Source organism: Balaenoptera ricei, chromosome 7 (assembly GCF_028023285.1).
Source record: "Balaenoptera ricei isolate mBalRic1 chromosome 7, mBalRic1.hap2, whole genome shotgun sequence".
In the NCBI taxonomy this organism is placed as follows: domain Eukaryota; kingdom Metazoa; phylum Chordata; class Mammalia; order Artiodactyla; family Balaenopteridae; genus Balaenoptera; species Balaenoptera ricei.
Genome location: NC_082645.1, coordinates 51,417,295 through 51,444,001, shown reverse-complemented (window position 1 = coordinate 51,444,001; position 26,707 = coordinate 51,417,295). Strand labels below are relative to the sequence as shown.

Genomic DNA, 26,707 nt, shown 5'->3' with positions numbered 1-26,707 from the left:
TAAAACTTCATGTCTTTTTATTAACACTACTTAAGTCTCATATAGAGACTTTTTCACTCCAGACTCTGATTTGAGATTAAGACTGCGTTCTCTTGTTTCTGGTCTTAATTTCTTACTTCTTTACAATATATGTATACCTATACAACTTAAGAAATTCAAAGAAATACTCCTTTGGAATATTCACCTCTTTTTATGTGACTAATATCTTACATTTTTATACACTCTATAGTTTTACTTTTCCTACTTTTGAACACCAAATTATAAATATATAATTTATAAAAATACACATATTTATAAAAGTACCAAAAATGCATGGGAATGATACACAATGTTGGGGAGAGGGGGCTCCTTCATTGGAAGGAAGCAGAAGGGAGGGAGATGCAGCATTTAATTTAAATTTAATTAATTTTAAACGAATTGTTTTTTAAAATGTAAAATGATAATATCTTTTAAATTTAGATGCTAAATTGTCATCTATTATATTATTTTCTTTATCTTTATGTTTAATTATTTGAAATATTTACAGTTTAAAAGAAAAAAAATTAAATGAATGAGTAGGTAGGCAAAGAGCTGAGGGAGAGAATTCCTGGCAGAAAGAACAACATGTAAAGGCCCAAAGGGAAACGAAAGCACGAAGTGTTTGGCAAACTCAAAGTAGGTCAGTTGAGTTGAAATTGGAGGAGGGCATGCTTACTAGTAGGAGGTGGTGTAAGTTTGGGAAGGAGTTGAGGCCAGAAATCATGGGCCAAATAATAATGAGGAAACCATTAAGAAGAGTTTAGATCTCATTCTGATGACAATAGGGAATCACTGAATGGTTTTAAATGGGAAATGACATGATCAGATTTGCACTTTAGAAAAATCTTTCTGACTAAGTATGGACAATGAATTGATTAAATTACTCATCTTAATGTGATATCCTATTTGCTGTTATATAAAAGTGAAAATAATTGTATGGCTTGAAGAGGTACTGAAAAATCTTATGGTCTATTTCCCCTTTTGTCTAGTAAGAACACAAAAATTTAAAAAAACTTTATCTTTCTACTTCTTTTAAATGTTCAGAAAAGAATAACTCTGATCTTCTTAAACTGTCAAATTAAGAAATAGGAACTGCTATGTAACGTAGACTCTAAATCCATCTAATGCACTCTGAGTCTTTTTCTCTATATCCACATTGTTACCAAATTCAAGAAGTGTTTATTGAGCACCTACTATGTGAAAAGCATATGTGGGGAGACACAAATGAGCTTGAGGTGCCAACCCTATTCTCAAGAAACATTTAGACTAGTGAAGTGGAAACCTTACTCTTTCAGTAGAATTTCTTAAGGCTTTAATCATTTCTTTGTTTTTCTTTTAATCATTTTGAAATTCTCCACATCCTACCTATGTTGAGGTTCACCAAATTAAACAGCATTCCAAAAGGAGATGACAATACTAATATTTCAATCATGGTTTGTATAAGCTTTATGGCCTAGAATCATTTTAAATATTTAGCTTTTGTACAGTGAATTTAATCAAACCACTATTTTGTTTGTTTTTTTCTTGCACAACTATCTAATTTGCCAGATTGGTTTTTTATCAGGTAAATATACCATAATTTAAGGAGTGAAGAATGACAAATTTGTTGAGATTCAAGGCAAGACTGAATATCACTCATTCCAAGTCTTCTATGTGCCTCCAAAAGGTTTATAAAAAATCTACCATAGAGAAAATGAAGATAATTCTGATTTCAAGCAAGGGAAGGATTACTGAGGGGATGACAGCCTTTGTAAAGCACGCTCCTCCGCTTTCTCTCATACTGTAAAACACAGACAATGGCAGCTGTGGTGACCTGCCTGCCACGAAGAAACTGTGCACTGAGATTTTCAGCTTGGTGCTGTCTGCATGCTTGCATAGATGATTCCTTGGTATATGGAAACCTAAGGCAGTGTTACAATGTCAAAGGTAATGTGGACACTGGTTTGAGAGAGAATTGTAAACCAGGGATGAATGTCTTCTCTTCTGGGACATTCTTTTGCCTGTGCCCTCATATGTTGATCTGTTCCAGACTTCCCAGGGGCCTGGTGCTCATAAACTGCCCTCCAGCAATCAGGATTCCCACTGCAGCACCAATAGTCTCCTTCCTCCGGGGCCATCACTCTTTCTCCAATCAAAGCTGATCTGTCTAGTGCCATTTCCCTCATTGGTCGCTAGGCCTCATACTTCATGACCTAATAAGTTAAATCAAGGTAACGTGCGTTGCAAGTCTTCACAGGTGTCCAAAATTTAGAAGAATGGGAAAAGTAGAAATATCAAGCATATGTTAGGTCCAAGTTGGAGAGATTTTTTTTGGAGGGGGGAGACAAGGAGTCTTCCTTCAGGCTCCTCACATTATACTTTGGAGGCAGGTCTTGTTTTGCATCTCCACAAAAGCATTCTTGATGAAACTATTCATACAGTCTTCAAGAAAATAATAGTCAAAACTTAAGCACGGCATCCTACAACTCTTTAACACTTATAAAAATCTGAACACATTCTTGCCGAAGAACTGTAGAAACTCCACAGTGCAAGTCAGTCGATTGAGTATTTGCAGGGCAACTCTAAGCATCAAAGTGAGATTTTTGGTCAATAATATATTTGAAATTTCCCCATGGGTGGAGTGGAGGACTTTCACGCTTAAGGCATACTGCCCAGTATATGATCTGTTTTTTCAGTTTAGCTTGAGATCAGATGTTCCTTTCCTTTTCTGATTTCAAGTCAGATCCCTGGGGAGATTGTCAAATGGCATCTTATTTTCAAAAATTTGAAATGCATATGCATTCACAGAGATGGCGGTTGTGAATGAAAATGTGGAAGAGTACATATTAAACTTCAGCACAATTATAGAATTTCAGAGCTGGAAGGCACTTCAGCAACCATCTCAGCCTGGTGTGTACACATTTTACAGTCCTGAGGGTTAAAAGGCTTGAGTTTAATGAGGGGTCTTCCAAGAGCTAGCAATATGATGTTTAAAAAGTCATATCATTTCTCTAACCTCAAGTTTACTTTCCATAAGATGAGGGGGGTTCCATTAGGTAATTTCTGGAGGTATTCCCACTTTTTCAGTCTATAACCCTTTAATCCACTCACCTCAATATAAAAGGTCAGAAGTTAAATGACCTGTAAGTAACTAGTGAAGAATTCCAACTACTACCCCATGTCCTCTGTCCCATGTTGTCACATTTTTTCCATTAGGTTTGAAAAAGCAGAAACGATGATGCTTTATGTTTATTGTTTGTTTATTTTTTCTTTTTATACCTGTTATTTGCATTGAACAGCAAAGTGTATTTATTTATTTTCTTTCTTTTCTTCTAGAGAGTTTATAAGAAGAAATGAGCTTCCTCGTCCAATTCAGTATTTATGCTGGTCGCCTGTTGGGAGTAAATTAGTAAATGTTTAAATTATAGAAGTGTTTAATCATTCAAATAAAAGAGGAGCCATTTGATTTTGGCCTTTGTTAAATTTCCATGCCTGAAAGAAAAAAAAAATACATTTATGACTATTTTAAGTGGTTAAAAACGGGAAGAGTTTTGATAAATTGAAACCCATCTGAGAATTCCGTAAAATCTCAAGCTCATGGATAGACTTCTTTAAATATCGCAGTCAAAAACTTTATCCTTATACTCAGCCAGAATGCGTTGTGCCAGAAAGCTCAGGAAAAATATGGTTTTCACAAGTTTCCCAGACTAGCTTCAGACAACATGAAATTTTGTCCAAGCTCTTATTTAAGGACTCTAAATAAAGATTAGATCTGGCTAGCTATTAATATTCAGAGATTTATTTGACTTTCTGTCAATATACACAATTATTTATTTAGGTAATAAAGGCAACGAATATAATAGTAGGCTTTATTCTCTATTTAATATATAGACTTTAAAATCATAATTTTTATGTTATGTTAAAAATCATAATGTTAATGTAAGTTCGTTGGGGTTTCTTGACCTATTAAAATGATATCTTAGTTATGAAGCTTTTTGCATCTGGATTATCACTCTTTTTAAAAGTATTAGGTGAATAATTAACACAAATATGCAGGTTTTATTGTATTTCTTATGAAATTTCTCCTTGTTAACTAACTTACCACCACTTCTAGGCATATGTCTATCAAAACAATATCTATCTGAAACAAAGACCAGAAGACCCACCTTTTCAAATAACATATAATGGAAAAGAAAATAAAATATTTAATGGAATCCCAGACTGGGTTTATGAAGGTACGCTGTATTCTTTTTTTACTGCTGCCGTTAGGCTTTTAATTGAAAATAATCGCACACGTTTAGTAACGTTTAGATGAGTGGTATGTTACTGAGATGAATGGTGGCATTTCTGAAAGCTGTTATCAGGTTATGAACAGGACGTGCAAATTCTGAAAGAACAAAATCTTGTCATCTGACTTGTAGAATTTATTTTCATGAGCATTATAAAGTAGTAGTAATAATTTATATTCCAAGAAGTATATGGTCCTTAGATGCTGTGTTAGTACATTTTCTCGGGTTTGTTTTTTTCTTGCAAAATAAACCTTTTTTCCAAAACTAAACAACTGTCTGTATTATTTTGCAGGAAAATATTCTCGGTTCTTGATGCGTTCATGAATTTTGTCCTCTTTCTGGGTCATGTAGTATCTAGGAATTCACTGGACTTTAAAAGGTCTTCTAGTCCTTGCCTTTATTAAAAATGTATATAACTGAATTAACTGGTTTTTTAAAAAATATTCCCAGGAGAGAAAGTCAACTTTCAAATTTATGTCACTCTGTAGTATAAGTACAGTTCTCCTTGTTTCGGCTACTTTAGATGACTGTAAAAATCAGAAGCGGCCCCAAAAGGGAAAATTAATTATTGTTGAGATGTTTACTATTTATTTTAAAAATTACATTTCTGATCAATGTCAATTCCCCAGAAGACTAACTGATGTTTGATATGGGGTATTAAGTTAAACTATTCCTCTAAACCTAGATCATTTATCTTTTGATAATCAAAGCATGGCATATGTCACATCCACACTAAATAAATTATTTCAGTTAATAAATGGCTATATACAATGTATTTTGAAGTATTTATGATGATTTTAACAGTACACTGTCATAGTAATTAATATGGTAGTATTTATTTTTCAGAGGAAATGCTTGCTACAAAATATGCTCTCTGGTGGTCTCCTAATGGAAAATTTTTGGCATATGCAGAATTTAATGATACAGAGATACCAGTTATTGCCTATTCCTATTATGGCGATGAACAATATCCTAGAACAATAAATATTCCATACCCAAAGGTATGTGGAATACTTTTAGCAGATGCTTCCATTTCCCTGGTGTCAAAATGAGCAACCAATACCATGAATAGAGGTGGGATCAACAAGTTTGGAGAGCTTCTTATCCTTGTGCATTGTAAGGCAAACATTGTACTGTGCTCTATTATTTATGTGGACATCTGTTGCTTTGGACATCTGGTTGGGCTGGATGAAGTAGTCTTTGCAAAATCCATTGCAGAGTCTTTGAAAAACATATGGTCTAGATCATGGAGGAAAAACAAGCTTAACTTAATTTTAATTTTTTTCATATTTCATGCTCCAAATTCGGGTAAAGTTCTGTTTTGCAATTCCCTCTTGAATTCTCATGTAAATTCAAAGTTGAATGAGAAATTAAAATGTTGAATGTGGTGTTCCTGTCGGGTCGAAGTAAGCCTGAGTTATGGTCTTTTCTGGACATACATGGTAGGTTAAGTTTATGAGCCTAAGTCCTTCTTTGAGGGAATTAGACATGGTATAAGCCCTAAGTTTCTCATATAAACATACTAGAATCCTTAGCTTACATACTTCACATGCAGTCCCATGTCTCAAGAGAGTCAACCTGTATGCAAAAGAAGAATGGCCAGGTCACGGTGGAGAAACGTCGTATCCTAATTTAATTTAGACAGGAAATCTGAAAGGGCATCAAATCATAAATTCTCCTCTTGCACAAGGAGTGGAAGTGATTTTAGAATTTAGCTCTTTGTTCTTAAGTCACTATTGTTTTCCCTTGCCAAGGGGAACACTGTCATAGATGGAGCCAATGGGTCCCTATATGTGACAAAGACAGGATGGATATGCACACACACAAGTGGATTCCAAAGCAAGTCAAAGTGGCCATAGCGAGAGAAATAGAAATTCCAGATAGTCTAAAATCTATGTTAAAAGTCTTTTGAGAAAAGGCAATGGGTAGGAGATGAGTGCTTAGGTAAGAGACCCCTCAGGGGTTGTATATAAAGTCTGAAAGCTGAGATGTTTGGAAGTGAGAGGTATGATACTTGGAACCCAAAAGATGTAAAAGAACTTGGATCTTTAGAAGGTTGTAGGGTGCAGGAAGAGATGAAGAAATCCAGAACTGAGTAGTAACTCACACTGACAGAGAAGTCAGGACCCAAATTCTCATGTTTCTTTGAAGGCTGAAGTTGCTGAAACATCTGACATTGAACTGAGAAGTGAGACAACTCGAAAGAAGCAGAAAGCCCCACCTAAACCTCAGAGTGAAACAGGAAGGTGTGAGGAGAGCCTGGACAATTTCTTAGATAAAGCCAAACAGCATGGAGCCATTTATGGCTATATATCTAAATTTTGTGGATTTAAATTGTTTGACAATTATAAGATTCTCTTTTTCTGTGGTAAAATAACAGAACTCTAAGAAGATGTCTGGGCATGAACTATACTGTCATGTAAATCTAGGGCATATACTAGCACGTAAAGCACAAAGCAAGAACAGCGTAAATCCCATGACACTATTTTGAGGTGGAATTTTCCTAATTTGGGAGTATTGATAGCAGTAATAATGTAACCAGCTAGTAGACTGTCTGGTAATTGTCCTAGACCAAATTACAGGGTAAAAGCAAAAGGTATCTTTCATGATCTATTCTTTCCCCTCCCTTCCCAAAATCAATCCCCCTCAGCACTCCCCTTGGCACATGAAGAAATATTATTATAATTATCCTAATAACAATAATAATGGGAAATATCTGTCTTAAAAGTCAGAAAAGAGAATATCACTTATGGAACTGCATTTTTATAGCCCAAATATTGTTCCCTATGAATCAAAGCTCCCTCATTGATCACTTAGAATATGTGTTTTCACTCTGGTTGCACAATATTTGTAATTGCACTGCAGTGAAATTCGTGGTCATGTTCTAATTAGAATGCTTTCAACAATAATATACCTAACATTGTTAGCTTATAAAAATATACCTAAATTCCTAAACTGTCTTTAAAATGTTGGTGATAATTAGAATTTTATGAGCTTATATATCTCCATTTTCTTCACAGGCTGGAGCTAAGAACCCCATTGTTCGGATCTTTATTGTTGATGGCACTTATCCTGAGCATGTAGGTCCCAGAGAAGTGCCAGTTCCAGCAATGATAGCCTCAAGGTATATTGATCTCTGTTGCTTCCCACTTTTCAAACTGAATTTTAACACTGAAATTTCTTCATCAAGGTTTACATTTCTTTTCTAATGAGTTTATGATGTATATGCTACAGCAAAAATAAATAAATACACAAAATTAGCATGCCCAGCTAAATATATAACAAAAACTGAAATTCACAAATAAGTTTCTTAAATTGATTTGAAAATATTAGCCCTTTTCACACGTGTAAAGATGACCATGGTGGTCAGTCTAAGTGCTACTTCTGGATGTGTGAGTGTAAGCTAGAGACAAACAGAGAGATAGTAAAATTCGTATATACCCTCACCCTGGCTTCTTTCAAGTCTGACCTACTTTCTCCCAGGGTTTGTAGATCATGCTTATCACACGTGTATGACAAACAGGAGAAGATACACCAACCCTCTCCAACTATTAGCGTTTTTCACTAGGATGCAGTCTATTTGAAACGGTCTGGTTGTAGAATTATCTGTTTTGGGATTAACTGCAGGCAGACGGGGACAGAAGCATTCTCATTTCCCCAGCATGGTGCCCTATGTACATCTTGTCTGATTAGTCCTGGTCATTCAGGTTGAAGTGGGTAAAGGGGAGGGGTCCCCAAGCCCTGCCTGGTGGTCCTCCTTACCCCTTCCCACACCCTATCAGGCCAAGGCTTGACTCCTCTCCTCCTGCCTCAGGAAGGAAAGTCAGCCGGGGCCAGATGATTGATCACTAATAGGAAAAAAACTTCATCAGAGGCCTCTGCTGGGCTTTGCCAAGATGAATCCACTCTCAGATAATCAAAAATGGCTTTAATTTTTTAAATTATCCATTATTCCCCACCCTAATCTAGTTGATGAAAACTTGACTGAATACATCTGTTTTTTTATGTGTCATTCTCCTTAGGATGCAAGCAGAATGATAGGAAGAGCATCATGTAAGGAGTCATGAGGCTTGTTTAAGCATCTGTAAAATACTAACAATACAATAGCAATAGCTAACATTTTTTTTTTTTTAGTACATTTATTTTTATTTATTTATTTATTTTTGGCTGTGTTGGGTCTTCGTTTCTGTGCGAGGGCTTTCTCCAGTTGTGGCGAGCGGGGGCCACTCTTCATCGCGGTGCGCGGGCCTCTCACTGTCGTGGCCTCTCTTGTTGCGGAGCACAGGCTCCAGACGCGCAGGCTCAGCAGTTGTGGCTCACGGGCCTAGTTGCTCCGCGGCATGTGGGATCTTCCCAGACCAGGGCTCGAACCCGTGTCCCCTGCATTGGCAGGCGGACTCTCAACCACTGCGCCACCAGGGAAGCCCGCTAACGTTTTTTGAGCGCTCACTATGTAGTGAGCATAGTTTGTAAGCGCTTTAAGCGTTCTCAGTAGATCTTTACAGAAAGCTTTAAAATTGGTACTATTATTATTCCCATTTTATACAGAAACAGAGGCATGGATATGTTAAGTAATTAGCCTAAGGTAGTATAAATAGTAGGAGATAAAGCCAGAATCTGAGCCAGAGACCCCTTCTAGCTCTGTGAGTCCTTTTATATTAATGTCCAACATTCTGTGGTTCATTTACATTGTTGTTCTCTTAACTACAAGTTCACCCTCAGAGCCAAGTAACCATTGCTGCCTTTCATAGACATCCACTTTGTGCCAAGCACTGTTTGAGTTACTTTGCATACATCATCTCCATTTTATTAACCCGAATTTCAACCCCTGACCGTGGTCACAGCTAAAACTCAGCTTCCAACACAAGCCTGCCTATCTTTTACCCACGTAGCTCTCTTTCAACCAGTTAAGAAGTGAAAAGTTGAGTTTAGCTATGGGAAAATAACCAGTTTAATGCTTTTTCTCCTCTAGATTGACCAGTAGCTTTGGCCTCCTGTCTTACATTTTTTCCTGAGATATAAAAATCCCAACTGGGAGAAAACTCAAGTGTAAAATAATTCTATTAGATGAATGAACTCTCTTATAGATATTCTTTAAAAGTCAGCAGGTATATTTAAACTTTCTCTGCAGAGAAAGGAATGTTTTGCCTTCCTTATCTATGGAATAAATATTTCAGAGTAATAAAATACATCCTTTAGAAAGCACAAATTAAGAGATTATTTGAATGTGATATTGATTTATGGTTGTGACTGTCTGTTTTGATTTGTTTGCAGTGATTATTATTTCAGTTGGCTTACATGGGTTACTGATGAGCGAATATGTTTGCAGTGGCTGAAAAGAATCCAGAATGTTTCAGTCTTATCTATATGTGATTTCAGGGAAGACTGGAAGACATGGAGCTGTCCAAAGGTAAGTTGTATTAAAACCACAGAGGTGTGTTACTGAAGATGAAAGTACAAGAGTGGTGACTTATTTATAGCTAACATTTTATATTATAAAGCAGAATTATTGCATTCAACTCCTGATTGCAGAAAAACACTCTCTATTAAGAGGTTCATTATTTTTATTAAATAAATAAGGTACCTTTTGTTTTCTTGAAAGACTTTAGCATTGAAACTGAATAGAGAAAAAGACTAAATGAAACAACGTAATACTGGGAAAATCAGGTATCTGGTTTTGAATTAGGATGGAAATCCATCCTTTTAAGATTATAAGATTGGCAGTCAAAAAAGCAAAATAATGAAGTTGAAAATGTAAGATGGGTCCATTAAGGAAATAGATGTGTTCTATTCAAAAGAATTAGAGAAAAAATGCAAATGGTAACATGTTCTATTCAATGTCAAAACTGAAAAACAAAAACTCCAAAGTAAACAAATATTATCAAAGGAAAGCCAAATACTCCCATTTGAAAATCAAAAGTAGATAACTAAGAATGACATGAAACAGATCAAATCATCTTGCTATCCTGTTATCTTAGAAGAGTGCTCTCAATACTGTGCTAATTTTAGGGAGAAAAAAAAACTAGGCACAGATTTATTGTTGAGTTTTAATTGTTTTTATTGCTCAAATCCAAACATAATCTGTTGAATTAATGAGTCAGAAAACTACTTCACCAATTGAAAAGCTTCAAAATAAGCCTGTTCATAAGTACTCATATTAGAGACTAAGAAACACAAAATGTTTTCTTTAAATAGGAAATTTTATGGGTACATTTCATGAGACATCTAATTATGAAGAAATGTTTCATTAAACCAAATATAGAATAAACTTATTTTATAAAGGAAGAAAGAAAGCACAAAGCAATCAAAGTAAAACACTAAATTCCATCTAGAAATTAGGACATTATGTTTTGCAAGAAAAAAGTCATATGAATCTGTTTGGAAGTATATCAGGACTATAATAGTCAACATTACTCAGGCTAAAAATATTTTTAAATCACTACTGTGTCTATAAGAAGCTTGACTAATTTTGATGGAATATGCTAGAGCTGATTTTTATCTTATTTATAGTTTGATATACAAAGCAGAAAGATTTTTTGGCTTTAATGCAGTATCATAGGCAAAAAAACAAAAAACAAAACTTGATTGTTCTAGTTAATTAAAAGCCATTGGTCTGATTAGTCAGCTTTGGGTGAATATATCTTTAACGTTTTCATTGAATCTAGATACTAGGAATTATTGCTTTAATTTTACTAGTTTAAAACTATAAGATTGGTCATTTAGATACAATTTTTAGCTCTTAAAACTAGGCATTTAAAACTGTGATTGCTTTGGAATTTGAAATTCTAATTTATCAAATCTGAGACAACTTAATCCAAACTGACAGAACATATAAGATGCTCATTCAATGAGATGTGGAATTCCCTGGAATATAAGCTTTAGTTTTATGGCCAAAATCAGTGATTAAGTTTAGAATACCAGGTTTGAATAACCTTAGAATTTCAAAACAACCTCTGTTTCAAAATAGTCTGGTAAGTTCCTGGAACATATTTTCAGATTTAAGAAAAACAGGGTTGAATTTTCCAGTAACCATACTCATGACCGGGGTGTGTGTGTGTGTGTGTGTGTGTGTGTGTGTGTGTGTGTGTGTGTTTTGTTTTGAAAACAAATAACATTTAAGGTTAAGTGACTTGGCAACACTTTATTCATGTTGGGAGTCATACCCAAAACAAAGAGGCAAAGGAAACTGGCAATAATTGCTTAATATAACTATATTAATAAGATTTATTAAGAAATTTGTAGTTTGGGGGAGAAACATCATAGTATTCTTTCTTCTCTGAAAAGGGAATTAAAATTAATTTTATCTTAATAGCTAGAAATAATGAATCAAAAAAGTTTTACTTTATTAAGCCTTGTCTTAACTTGTTCTCTCTGAGACACTGGCCTATCCTTGTAAGAGAAAATCCAAACTGTGTTTTTAAAATTTATTATTCCCTTGCTTTTTTTGACAGTACTCTCTCGTGGTTCTCTTTCTACTTTACTGACTGTTCTTTTCCTTTCCAGCTCTTCCTCTTCTGACTTCTCTAGAAATCTTATTATTTTCCAAGTTAATGTATTTGCAAGATAGGCTAACTGCTATAACAATAACAACAAAACCCCTCCAAAAATTCAGTGGGTTAATACAATAGAAATTTTTTGCACATTCATGTAACCATCTAATAGTGAGTCCAGGTAAGTGGGGAATGGTGAGGGTATGGGATGGGGTGCCCTGCTTCACAGAGTCATTCAGGAACACAGGTTGATGACATTTCTGCTATCTTCATCTAGTGGCTTCTAAGGGTATTCAAGGTTATTCAAACCTGGTCATCAACATCCCGCGGGGTGGTGGGGGGGGCGGGAGAGGGCGGATGGAAAAAGAATGGAGGATCATGTATGAGAGGGTTTTATAGATTAAGTGTAGAAACAGCATGAGTCACTTCTGCTCACATACCCCGGGTTAGAACTTATCACATGACCACATCCAACTGGAAGGCGGCCTGGAAAATGTAGCCTACCTGAAGTCCTAGCAAAAACAGGAAATGGTTGCTAATTATCCTACAGTCTCTGTCACAACTCCCTATTATTCTCCTAGGTGATTTTTGTCTAATACTAGAGGTTTTCAATTACCACTTGCCCTACAAATTCATTCTGAGGATTTGAACTTTTATGTATCTCTGGCTACATCTTCTCTGCTCCACCCTCACTGCCGCTACCTAGATTTGGGTCTTCAGCATCCTTTTTCCAACATTACAGTAGCCTTCTAATGGATCTTTGTGCTTCCCTCTATCTTACCCACTTAATCCATTCTCTGTATCATGTTCCCAATTATATTTTTCAAATTGTGATTCTGAAGTCTTTCAAAGGATTTACCTGCAGGAGAAATCCACATTTCCTAGGGTGGAATACAATTTTCTCTACGATCTTGCTGATCCCTCTACATTCTCTCATCTTCTCTTTCCCACAGTCACCCTCCATTCAGCCATACTGAGCCACCTGTGGTTTTCTAAGCTGGCCTTGTCTCTATGCTTTTCATTCTATCTAGAATGTTTTTCCTTTAATTGTCTAGAAAAGTCTATTCATTTTTGTAGGCTTATTAAATATCTGTTCAATGAATGATTGATTGTACTATGCTAAAATATATACCAAAATAAGATTCAGTGCAAATTTTAAGATTTCTAGCTGCTTCATAAGATTGAGAAAAGAAAAAAATTAACCTAAACTCCACTGTGAAATGCCTTTTTACCTACATGACACCAAGTGTTTGGCTTGTGCTAGGCCTCCATAGATATTGTCATAATTCCAGTCACTGCCTTATGGAAAATTTAACCAGAATTATGAATGGTTTGAAATAAGATACAGCCCTTAGATCATCCTTGTGTATGCAATGGTGTTGTTGTATTAGATTTTGAATATAGTCATCTTAAACTCAAGCGTGAAGTTAGTTGACTAGCAATAATATACTCCAACCAGGCAGCTTAACTTGTTCAAATGTCCAGATTATATTTAGGGAAAACTCCTCCTAACACTATGCTTTATTTGATCTTTTTTTTCTTTTAGACCCAGGAACATATGGAAGAAAGCAGAACTGGATGGGATGGTGGAGTATGATTGCTATCTTTTCCTTATCTTTTAATGAAATTCTCAGCTATCAAAGGAGTATTTGAAATGTATCCAAACTGGCACTACTTGCTTTTATAGAAAAATATCAAGGTAAAAAACACAAAGGTAGTGATCCCTTCAGCAATTTTGTGCCAGACAATTTTTAATGTGTATATATTTAGAATTCTATTCAAATCAACAAATCTAACAAATCATATACCTCATGTTCCAAACTTAACTTTTTCAATCAACTCTCTGGTAACCATAATTAATATTACCTCTTTAAAAATACAATAAAGATCATTTTTCAAAAGAGAACACAACCCCTGATTTGCTTAAAATAATCTGAATAATTATTAGCCATTTGAATCCAAGGAAAATAATTACATTGGGTATCCTTGGTTTAGAGACAACCTACCGCTTATTAAATTTTATATAAATTAAAATGATTAGATGTATTTCATATATATGCATATTCATTCTAGTTTTTAAGTAAAGTGGTATCCAATAGGAAAGTGTGCGTTTTGTTATGGTTTGTGATCACATATATCTGGACTTTTTTGCATAGTTTTATTCAGTGATTTATAAGGATTTGTTGTGTAGAAATAAATCATGTTTTAGGAAAATATCACTTGTATCTTATATCCTATATGAAGAATACAAAATAGGACAGATAATAAGTGAATGCTGTGTGGATACTCCATTTACCACACACATGTGGTTGAATTCAACTAGCATTTGGGTGGGAAAAAAAGGCTACTTCTTCTGAGATTTGGACACATACATAGAAAAAAGAAATTCTTAAGAACTAGTTTAACACATTAACCCAAGACAAGGGATGATAAAGAATTCAGAAGTCAATTCTAAGATGATGTCTTGTAAAACTTTAAATTAAGATGGGATGTGAAGTGAAGTAAAAATCTTCAGATAGTAAAAATTCTTTTCTGTATACTTTCCTGGAGTCAGCAATTTTAGCTTACATATATTTACTTTCTGTCTTCAGTTAAAGATACTTCAGTTTTATTCATTAACTAGAGAATAGTTATTACTTTATTAATTGTATAAGTAAATGTACATTGCATTCTAAAATAACAAGGTAACAAGGATAAGTGTGTAATTCAGAAAAAAAGGAAGATCCTATTTTATTTTATTTTTAATATTTATTTATTTATTTGGCTGCACTGGGACTTAGTTGTGGCACACAGGATCTTTTTCACTGCAGTATGCGGGCTCTTAGTTGCAGCATGCAACCTGGGCCCCCTGCACTGAGAGCACAGAGTCTTAACCACTGGACCACCAGGGAAGTCCTGAAAATCCTATTTTAATTCACTCTTCGACGCTGTACTAAATAACACAGGAAAAATGAGAAGTAGTCAGTGAAAGAACAGGATTTTCTAATTTGTTTGGATTCTTGGTCAATCAGAAGCTCACCTTCCAGAAAGATAATTCCTAGATCAGCATTTGAAAACTTGAAGAAAGGGAAAAAATTAATTTACGAGTTTACTGCCATTATAGAGATTTCCTGTAAAGAATGAGGGAAGAAAGAATACTTGAATATGTCCTTTAGCTGTGTTCTCCATGAAGATAGTATAACTAGAGTTTCCATAAAGTAACATGAATGATGTGATTTTACAAATAGATAAACAATGATACCAACAACCTTATCAAAGACATGATCTAAGAATCCATACACATTTATTCTGAAAATAGTGCCACCATTCAAAGCACACTGAAATATTTTACAATGCATCTTTTGAAATCTCCTATGTATAAGCATCTCGAGGAAAACAATTGTATGTTATCAATTTTTATAGTTTGTATAGCACCAGCCTTACAATCTTAGCAAACAATAGCTGGATGAATGGATGAATTAATTAATTAATTGCCTTCTAAAGCTTTAGAATATTGTTTTAAATACCCTCAGTGGAAGCACATATGTGTCCTTTGAGGGAAGATGATGTCTCTACATTAAATCAAAAGTCATGCCAAAATAAATCTAGTGAATAAGTGAAATATGTATCTGTAACATATGATTTTGCACTAGATCATTTTAATACCTATAGCTTTAGAATTCTATTGGGAAAATTATTTTTTTTGTGTACTAATCTCAGTCTCTTCAAATGTATCCAATAGTCAGTAAACTTTCTGAATATCAGAAGAGGAATTGTCAAATTTTTTTGGAAATGGTAGCTTTCAAGAGTAAGTTCACACTTCCCCAAGGCAACTGCTTTCAAGAGGTCAGTCATTAGATTTTATAAGTTCTGACACATCTTTTGAACTCATGACTTTATTTAGTCATAACTCATGTGTGGTAATATGCTGCATAGCTTCCTTTGACCTATAATGAAACCAGTGGTTTAATAAAATTGCCCAGAAATAACCTAGAAATGTTTGTCTTTCAGACATTTGTTCGAATAATATTTATGAGGGTTTTGGATAAAGTGTACAGTCTAGTCATATTAATATAAATTTAAAGAGCAGTTTTAGAGGAGTTGTTCCTTTAGTATTTATCAAAGAGATTTAAACTGAAAAAGACCTTTGGAGATCACCTATGAATTAGAAATGTGAGATTAAATGACTTGCTAAAAGTAGTTAACATGTTAGTTTCAGGCACAGAACTAGCAAATAGTTTCTTGAGAACTTTACTTGTCACTTTCCTTTCCTCCTGCATGAGAGATATTGTGTCTTAATTTGGGGGAAGTACCCTAACTTCTTCTTTGGTATTTGATTAGAAAAATAACAACAACAAATTCACTTTGAATATGTATATATTTTTTAACCCTGTGGAGAACAGATGAAAAGGAAGATTTAATCAAAGAATCTAATATTTAATTACTAAAATGTGAAGAACAAACACTGAAAACATAATGCTTAGATTGCAAAACCACATTTAAATTATTTTAAAGTAATTAAGCAACACGCCACACTTCCTTTAGGCGGTTGGCAAAATCCTTTGGCTCGGAAAAATGGATGTTCTACTTGATGCTTGAAAGTCCGTGCTTTTGACTGCATGTGGACTCAGTTTAGGCACCAGCCTTAGATAAGTAGTTCCTCAGGTTATTTACCAACTGTGGCAAGAAATTAACTGGTGGTAAATAACCTTACCTTCCAAGAAAAATGTTTTAAGTGGCTTTGCACGTAGAGGTGAAGAATTTATCAGCACATCTAAGCATGATAAAGGGACCTGTGAAGAGGCCTTGTTAAAACTGAGGCCCACCTAGTGACATGCGCTTATCTAGGGCCCAGGCGTGACCTGCCTCGAGAGGGACTTAACTCAGGATGCATTACGGACCTCACTCTGGCAAGGTGAAGGCGGAAATATTTCACACTCTCTTTACCTCACCCAAGTTACCTGCTCATCTAAAGCAGCTGTCTTGGATGTCTGCAATAAAAGGGGAGAAGATAACAGTCTTTGCCTAGCAAAAATATTCTTCCTGTTTGCCCAATTCTAATATCTTAAAACATAATACTCTGCCCTCTTATTTTTTATTTTCAATGAAAATGAAGTTTTCAGTTTTAATCTAGAAGTAAATCTTTTTTTTAGAGTTCCCTAACTGCAGATGTAAAGAGAGTATTTTTTTACTAGGGCACCTTATAATATTTTGTGACCCCAGTTCCATTGTAGTGGTTAAGACAATGGAGAGCCAGTTTTTGTCTTTCATCTTGTGGAGGGGAGAGGGAGACACTGTGAAGTGGTTACTAGTAAATAATCATTTGGCTAAGAGGGTAAATCCTCGTTCTAAAATGAAACAGTGATTTGTCAGACCTATGCTAATGAAATTCCATCGGCAAAATCGCAAATCAGAATTTCCTATTCCAGGGCCTCTTGGCTCTCAATTTCACTGAGTCTCAATACGCAAAATCCTACCAGAGCTGGTCTTATTATTAATGAAACTAATAAAGGAATCACGTAAGGAGACAGCAGTTTCTCATTATTCCATTTTACATTTTGTTAAAAACATCAATTCTATGCCAAATAGATAAGACTTAGGACACTATATTAGTTCCGTAGAATTGCTGTAACAAATTAACACAAATTTGGCTTAAAACAACAAAAATTCATCATTCTGGAGGCTAGAAGTCCAAAGTCAAGGGGTTAGAAGGGCCATACTTTGAAGTGTCCAGGGAAGAATCCTTCCTCACCTCTTTCAGCTTCTGGTGGCCCCTGGCAATCCTTGGACTTCCTTGGCTAGAGCTCCACCAGCTCCAATCCCTGCTTCCGTCTTCATATGACTTTCTTCCCTGGGTCTCTCTGAGTCCACATCTCTTCTTATGAGGACACCAGTCATTGGATATAAGGCCCACTCTAATCCACTATGATTGCATCTCAGTTCTTACCTTGATTACATCTGCGAAGACCCTATTTTCAAATAGGGTCATTGTCTTTGTCCATTTGAGCTGCTATAACAACGTAACGTAGTCTGAGTGGCTTATAAACAACAGAAAATTATTTCTCACATTTCTGGAGGCTGGAAGTCTGAGATGAGTACGCCAGCAGGGTCAGGTTCTGGTGAGAGCTCTCTTCTGGGTTGCAAACCGTCAAGTTCTTGTTGTAGCCTCAATGGCAGAGAGCAGAGCGGAGGCAGCACTCTCTCTGGTGATTCTTGTAAGGGTACTAATCCCATTTATGAGGGTTCTACCTTATGACTTCATCTAATCCTAATTACCTCCCAAAGGCCACACCTCCTAATACCAAATACTATCCTACTGGGGGGTTGGATTTCAACACATGAATTTTGGGGGCACACAAACATTCAGTCCACAACAGTTATCTTCTGAGGTTGGGTTGAAAAGAATTTAGGGGAACACTATTTAGACCCCACCGACACCGCATCAAATAAGTTGCATTTTACTATCATGAAATTCTAATCATGACTTTTATCAAAAAGCATCAAGTATCAAATCACAAGTAGGACCATCATTAAAGAGGCCTACAGCTACTTCCTTTGCTTTCTTTGTGCTCAAAAGTGGGTCCCAGCAAGATGGTATCAGCAAAATAGGTGTTTGTAGCTAAAAGATACCAGTAGTCTTTTGGTTGTTGTTGCTTGGGCAGTTTTAAAGAATCTGAAAGTCTTGGTTTGCTGTCATGTGGAAGCACTCCAGCTAAGAGAGCTGGTTTGGGATAACTTGTAGGAATATCTACTCTGCTCTGCTCTGCTCTGCTCTGCGTGATGTGAAATAGCTCTTTCCTCATGGGACACTTTCATCACATTACCATCCTTCCCCAACCCAATGACCGGGAAAAAAAGGAAACCAACAGATGTAAAATGAGTCTCTTTTTTTAAGGGAGAAATTACTAGCTAAAATTTGGTGTGAGGACATTTGCAGGACTTTAGTTATCTGTACCTTTCAGGATGCTGAGGTGTGGCTTGCTCTGTTCAGGTCACACTAGACCTGTGGCAGGGACTCCTTAGGTCATCCGAAATTCCCAGCAGGCGGAGAGCATGGGCCCTGGGAAGAGGTCAGAGATGAGCAATGAGGTCTGCTCTGCTCCCTGAGTTCAAGGAGTAATCCTCCTGTTGGCTTGTCGTGCGTTACATTTTTCTCTCAAGTCCAGAAGTCTCTTCTTGCCATTAAAAACTGTGGCTAGCAGGTCATGATATTTTAATCTTTAAAATGTCTTTATTGTAGCATTAGCATTAGGTGCTTGACATCAGACAAATCAAGAGTTAAAAGAGCTTCAGAAGGGTCACTTTGGTCAAAAGCCACATTTTGAAGATTGACTTGGTTAAACATCAACATTCATTAGTGATTCATTTAACTCTATTTCAAATCACATAATCTCAGAACATAGAAATTAAATCAAACTAAACAATATAAGCCCACGGGTATGTAGTAGCAATTAAGTAGTAGTTGGAATATGTAAGTGCTTGTTAGAAGCACCAGAAAAGCTGTCCATCTGAAAGAATGGAATTTCAGGTGTGAGTGACGGAAGGAGAGGAGGCAAGGCATTCTGGTCCCGATAATTATAACCACACATGGCTTTAAAGAATCTATAGTTTGGTTTGTCTTCTGAACATAACCTCTGTTCATTTCTTTCAGTTCTTTGTTTCAACACCAGCTTTCAGCTATGATGCCATTTCATACTACAAAATATTTAGCGACAAGAATGGCTACAAACATATTCACTATATCAAAGACACTGTGGTATGTTCCTTCCAAGATTTATCTCCTCAAAGATCATTCACTTGAGGTTGCTCAAATAACGCTCAGCTTCACACAACATAATGTTTGTCTTTTTATAGGAAAATGCTATTCAAATTACAAGTGGCAAGTGGGAGGCCATAAATATATTCAGAGTAACACAGGATTCACTGTAAGTATTGCATGAAGCTTGATGCACCATTCAGGTTTTAATTGGCACTGATGGACATACAAAGGATACGGCACCACTTCTTTCAGTTAAGAGCATTTTTGTTACTTATTCTATAGTTTAGTTCAGACAGCTGTGGCTTCATTAAGATTGCACATTCTTTAATAACTAGTGAACATGATTTCCTTTTGGAAAGAAGATTTAGTAGGTGGTTATTTCTCTTCTGGTACTTGGTATATAATTACATTAAAGGTATAAAAATTTTAAAATAGTAACTGGTTCTAAAGATAGATTTCCCCCCAGCACTTGAAGCAATAAGCAAATTCAGAAGTCCATGATGACAGCCCCTTGATATAGAAATGTTCTTGTAGTGATTCACTGTTATATAAGTTTAAGATTGTTATCTATAACAGCTATTATTTATTGAGCGATTGTTGTGTACAATGTACTGTAAAGTAGAAATGATGATCCCAGTTTTACAGATGAGAAAACTGATACTTGGAAATTTAATTAACTTGGCCAAGGCTACATAGTGGCAGAACTAGGATTTAAACCTAAAACACATTAAATCAAAGGTTCTTATTATTAACCTCAACATGGGGCTTCTTCCTTCCAGGTCTTTCCTTTTCAGTCCATCCTGCGTACTGTCTAAATAAATCTTCTTAAAATCAGCATTTATGATCAAACATCTCTAATCAAGAATGTGCAGTTCCTTTCCCTTATTTTTAATAAAGTCTAAATCCAGGGTACTCTCTTGTAACCTGCGTGCCATTAGCTGGAATTCTAAGAGCAAAAGAGGAGGATCATTAGTCCAGCCTCACTGGATAAAAACTCTTTAGAAACCTATTGCTAATCCATGGAATTCTTTGAACTGTCGGCAAAGGAGTTTGGACTTTACATGGGGGAGCCATTAAAACCGCCCGTGTAAGAGGAGCGACAAGATAAAAACAAATGGGACAGTTCAGAAATAATATGTTTAGGAGGTAGGGGAAAACTGAAAGCAGGAAGACCCAGGTATGGTCATAATCTAGGCCTGAGGTGACAGAGGACTGAACTAGAAAAGTGGCCATGAAACGTGGACTCCAAGGGAAAACTATGCCTCCTTTTTTTGCATCTTTGGAACTTGGCATATAGTGCCTGGCACACTACTGTCAAATGAATGAAAGGAAGAGTAGACAGACAGTGAAGAGAGAGGCTGAACAGCACTGGTGGGTCAGTGGCTGTGAGGGAAAAGGAAAAGGAAAAAGGGAAAGTAGACTCTGTTCTAAGTGTTAGAGATAAAGACAACTGTGGAAACTTTGACATGACAAGAAAACTGCAGGAGGCTGTTTGGAAAAGCTACTGAATAGTTTATTCACAGGTAGTTTGAGGTGATGTGGGAAAGGCAAGTATAAGTGTTGTTTGGAGTCCTGTGAAGTCAGTAAAGACATTTAGAAGGATGCTGGTTTAAAAGGTAAAATTAATACTAGGAGTGGGGTGTATTCTGTGGTTTTTTCCTTTTACTGGGAATTACAAGGTTTTTATTTCAGTGAGGATATACAAGTACCTGGGTTAATAAAAAGTTCTGAGAATTAAAAATTAGTAACCAAACCTAGGTTATTCCAAACTTTTAACACTCTAATAATAGAGCTCGTCCTAAAAATAAAAATAAAAAATTAAAAGTCAGTTACTTTGTGATATTCAGATGAACTCACAGAGGAGTGAAAATCATGCCACTAAATTGGATTTCCCACTTCGTGGCTATAGTAAAACAGGTTAAAACTAGGACCCAGATACCTAAGTAACAAGTGTGTTCTCTTGTGACTTGTTCTGCTTCTGGGTAAATTCACATGGCCGTTTGTGTGGTATCCCTGGGTGGACGAGTTTCCTGATTTATAGAAAAGTTATCTACTGTCAGTGCTTCTGTAAACTAAGTTTTAAAGATGTTCGGAATCGTAGACAAGATTAAATAGTATAGCATAAAAAAATCAGTAAGCTGTTAATTATGGAAATGAAAGGGCTGATATTAATCAAACATCCTAGTTTATTTTGTGTGACTCATAACTAATGCATCAGAGTATAATATACATACAAGAAAAAAGAGTACTCAACATAATTTAATATTTCTCCTATAATTTATAATTTATAAACATATTTATAAGTATATTTTATGTAGCTATAAGTATATTTATATATGAATTATAATTTATAAAGTCAGAGTAAGAACACAAAATTCAGAGGTATGAACAGCAGGGATTTGTGTACATAAGTGCCAATTAATTGTTTCATAAATGAACATTGGACTATATTGTTTACTATATAAGTACTAGTATTAACAATTCTATCACCATTTAGTCATCAATACTTATTTAATAACTTCTGAATATATTTTCAGGTTTTATTCTAGCAATGAATTTGAAGGCTACCCTGGAAGACGAAATATCTATAGGTAATTTATATCAATTTATTCTAGTATTTTTATATATTGAAATTTAAATAAAAATCTGTCAGAGTCCTCAGAATGTATAGAATATTTTTAAAAGCTGAAATGTAATAAAATTAATTTGTGAACTAAAATAAAATATTCAGACTGTTGTACACCACATCAGTATAAAAATATACACCTCCCCAACATATTAGCTGACTCAAAATGTTTGTTTTCAAAAAGAAAAATCAAGAAATTTTAATGCTGATATAAACATGGTACTAAACATTTCAACTAAATTTAGAGGTAATTGAGGAAATTCATTTTCCTACTGTGTACCAGGCATTGTATTTTTTCCCATAATGTGTGCTTTCTTTTAATGTGACTCGCTTTGTCATAAGCCTATTATGATTGGAAAGAATTCACCTCTGTTCCTAAATTAGTGTTAAAGTTAGTCCACTGGCCCCCTTGGTGACTGGAATGGTGCCCTTTAAAGTCCCTTCTGGTTGTGGAAACAAAAACAATAGCTACCATGGGCTGGTGGTCTGCGATAGGCACATTATTATCTGCTTTACATATGTAATTTCATTTAATCCCCACAACAACTCTATGACGTTGGTGATATTGTTGGAGCCAGGATTTATACCTGGGCATGCTGACCTTGATCCCTTACTGTTAACTGCCTACCTAATGTTTTCCAAGATCACACCAAAATATGAACATGAATACTACTAACTGTAGCTGAGAAAATAAGAAATTTTTCCCTCTGCTGCATTCCTCTGTTCCCTCCTGGATCATGGCTTCTCATCTGTTGAGAAGACTCCCTCTCTGATGATAGCAATGGCTCTGGCCACCCTCTAACATGCCCAAGGCAAGGTCAGGGGCAGCAGCGGAAGGAACACTGCAGTGGCCACAGGTAACCTTACTACCACAGCAGGACCCCAACTGTGCCTCCATCCTGGCATAATTCCACCTGGTCATCCCCAGATGAGACTCTGAGTGTTTGGGGTAAAGTCTGGGAGGCAGTTTGTTAAAGCCAGTCACCCAGAGAGTGGGCCCAAACTTGGTAAGTACAGGTTGGCTTGTGTAGGAATGTGTGGAGGGAACATTTCCAGGAAGAGCTTCCATGAGCCCAAATTTCCTGCCAAATAAAATGAAAGCCGCAGGAGCTACATAGAATCATGTTTCTTATTTGCAATTGGCTAATTACTAATTTCCCCTTCTAGATATATAAGGACAGGGGACCCCTTTTTTTGGTGATACTGTCAGATCTTCATTGTATCTTTTGCCGTGGGAACACAGGAAGAAAGACTGGACGTGGAAGAACTATGCATTCTCAACCACTTTGTAAAGTGTAAGAAAGTGATGGTTAGGAGAAGTGACTACTTGGCTCCCATTCGAGGTGTTAGATATTTCTCCCACCACAGGAAAACCACAGAGGGCTTCTCTCTCAAAGTCTGTGCCTATTCAGGCAACGATGGACTGAAAATCAGACAGATCAAAATCCTGTGATTCCCCCTTTACTTTAAACGATATTGGCAACAGAAAAATAGAGTGAGTTTGATGTCAATATGTAAATTAGTCATTTTACATGGAGTAGTACATTTTGATAAATACAATCTCAAAATTTCAGCTTAGTTTTATTTTCATTTTCCTCTAGAATTAGCATTGGAAGCTATCCTCCAAGCAAGAAGTGCATTACTTGCCATCTAAGGAGAAAAAGGTGCCAATATTACACAGCAAGTTTCAGCGACTATGCCAAGTACTATGTCCTCGTCTGCTACGGTAGGTAATGGACCTAACGCATTCTCTACCCTCCTCTGCCACGTTCTTTGTCCTCGTCATCACTATCTGATCAAACCTTAGCTACAGGTTACTGAGCACCTGTTATATGTGAGGAACTTATCTAGGTTATCTTATCTAATGCTTATGGGGAAAAATGTAAGGAGGATAGGAAGGAATTATTATCTCCATTTTTTGTAGTTGAGGAAACAGACCTTTTGTTAAAGGTCCACACTGCTGGTAAGCATGAGAGCCAGATGGGAGCAAGAGTCCCTTGGCTGTAAATCCCAACCTCTTACCCACCAAGTGCCACAGCACCATGATGTTGTATTGCCAAAACAATATCATAAAAAGAAATGTCCTCTGATAAAAATGGTTGCTGGACTTCAGCCCCATTTACCTGCAGAAATGTCAGTCTCCTATAGCCAGGGAAAGAAACCTGAGCTCTTTGCCTTGGAGGCCAGCAATTCTTTGAACTATAGCTTCAATGCGGATGGAAAATGAGCTTTTGTCACCTAGTATCTTCTTTCTAAAGTTGGGAAACATGATAAGTAATTCATTCAAGTATAAAATAAACAAGTAATAAAATATACTAGACATTTCCTGGATGTTTAGGCTATATGTCCATTTAGCAAACAATTTCTATCCAGATAATTTCATTTTATGTGTAACCTTTCATCTATATCTTGGACACGTAGTAAAGTTGGGTTAGGCAATCAGTAGATCAATGAGATACATTAGGACCTTGGTAGTCATCATGGGGATTAGGAAAACTGATCTGTAAAATATCTACCCCTCCATTCTCTGTCCCGACACCGCCCCCCTACTCCCATTAATCCCTGAGTTTCCATGGGAGTTGAGGGGGGACGGAAAGCAAGGGGGGTTATTACAAAACATATGCCACTCTCCTGTTTCTGGCATCAACTCCACATATTCCGGTGGGCAGCTCAGAGAATAAATAGAATCTTTGACTGATTGAGATCCCTGCTCAGTTGTAGAGGACCCTGAGGTCTCCTTTACTTCCCAGATGGAAGACCACCCTGACATGCCACTTCCTCAGTCCAATCACCTGGGCCCAAAACCTCAGCCCCAGCCGTGGAAATGAGTAAGCATTTTAATCCAAATGCTCCCTTCAAGATGGTACAAGATGTCAGTTTAATACAACATTTTCACAAAAGGTTTGGTCAGTGGCATCTCTGAAAAGTCAAAAGATTGTCGTTCATGACCATATGTGCTGATTGTGGTTATGGCATTTCAAGGTATACATTAAATGTCCTTCTCAAGTTATATGCAACATTTTTCATCCCAAGCTATGTGTTTATGCAGCATATATTGAAAGCTTACATGCCAGGCACATAGTATCATTGAACTAACTGTCCTGAGTCATCTGGTTGTCTATTTTCTCTCTGAAGGTAGAATCTGCTTTCCCTTCATCTTTATATTCATAAGTCCAAAAAGAATGATTAGTGCATTATAGACATTGAAGGTTTGCAGAATGAACATAGGTTCTAGGGAAGATCAAAACATTGCTGCCTTTTGCAAAGTGTACCCAAAACATCATTTTTATGCTGATATATTTACTGATAAAGACATCAGTGACCCTACACATAGAAACATGCATTTATATTTATATGCATTCTGCATTTGTACAGTGCTTTAATGCTTTTTGAAAGCACTATACCACTTTTTATATCACTTTGTTTTCCTGAGATCTACTTGAGCCTAAGTGCCCCCTGAAGAGTAAGGAATCAAAGACTAAGCTCTCATCAAAAGTTGGTGAAAGACTCCTTTCTAGAACTTGAATCGCCTGACTTTTCCACACTCACTCTTCCTCGGCAGTATGGTAATTTCCCATTTAGCAAAAAATATACTGTGTGGGAAGCATCACATCGTCTGGTGTTTTTGAAGCTCCAGTAAAATGAGTCACTGCACCATCATAGGAAAAACCTTGAAATCTTTCCCTTTAGGACTAAGAGTAAAGCTTCATTATGTAACTTCAAACTCTCCAAAAGGGATGGTGAGTAAATCCCAGATAATAGGATTTTGAAATAGGTAAAATCATACTGATGATGCTGATGGAACAAAAGCAATGCAAAGGATGCTTATGCCACTTGGATCACACCCTCAGACCACTTGTGTCAAGGGCAGTTAGTCATTAGTTTGCCTCATAGTTTGGGCAAAAGAGATATATATGCCAGTTGTCTCTATTGGAACTGCACACCCATGAAAATTGCATAAGGTCAATGTTGATTGACTAAAGTCTAGAAATTCAGATTCATGTCTCATTGCCTTACATTCTAACAAAAAATATAATGTGTATTTGTCCCTTTTAATGTGTATTTGTCCCTTTTAATAACGTTGAAGAAAAGCTAACCAAAATGAAAACCTCTGAAATTAAATTCTGTAAAATTATGAGACTCCACACCGTAAAGAACTGCTGGTTTTTGAGGGAGCCTAATAAACAATATCGCTTCTCCTCGCTCTCAGGTTAGACTGAGGAGTCAGGCAGGAAATCAATATTAGCTTTATTACCTGTAAAGGTTAATTGGAAAATGGGGCTAAGGTGTGAAGCTTCCTAATACTGCGCCCCAGAATTACAATTACTCACACAAACATGGGTACAACTAGATAGCCACTGGCTTCGCCCATGGGGCTGGCCACTGTCACACTTACAGCACTGGAACAGATCAAAACAGTCCTGTTCTCTGCAGGCTGAAAGATGCCAGGAACAAGGTAGAAGAAGGAGCTACTTATACTCTGGTTTTCTCAGGATTTACCACGTAGGTCATTCCCCCTCTCCTTGCTTGGGACCAAGGATGCTCTAATGGCACTCCCGCCACAGAG

The 26,707-nt window shown here is 36.3% G+C and overlaps 1 protein-coding gene across 3 annotated transcripts in view; it reads left to right on the top strand.

The window, feature by feature from the left end:
• FAP (fibroblast activation protein alpha) overlaps nt 1-26,707 on the top strand; it is a 72,544-nt gene that overhangs the window by 21,361 nt on the left and 24,476 nt on the right. For all 3 annotated transcript variants that reach the window (XR_009504115.1, XM_059927167.1, XM_059927168.1), the window contains 10 exons: nt 3,334-3,406; nt 4,112-4,232; nt 5,133-5,287; nt 7,307-7,410; nt 9,561-9,696; nt 13,323-13,367; nt 19,407-19,511; nt 19,610-19,680; nt 22,052-22,105; nt 23,742-23,866. Coding sequence is in view for 2 of the 3 variants with exons in the window: in XM_059927167.1 (XP_059783150.1) it covers nt 3,334-3,406; nt 4,112-4,232; nt 5,133-5,287; nt 7,307-7,410; nt 9,561-9,696; nt 13,323-13,367; nt 19,407-19,511; nt 19,610-19,680; nt 22,052-22,105; nt 23,742-23,866 (989 nt within the window). In the remaining variant the exon portion in view is untranslated. The remainder of the gene's footprint in view (nt 1-3,333; nt 3,407-4,111; nt 4,233-5,132; nt 5,288-7,306; nt 7,411-9,560; nt 9,697-13,322; nt 13,368-19,406; nt 19,512-19,609; nt 19,681-22,051; nt 22,106-23,741; nt 23,867-26,707) is intronic.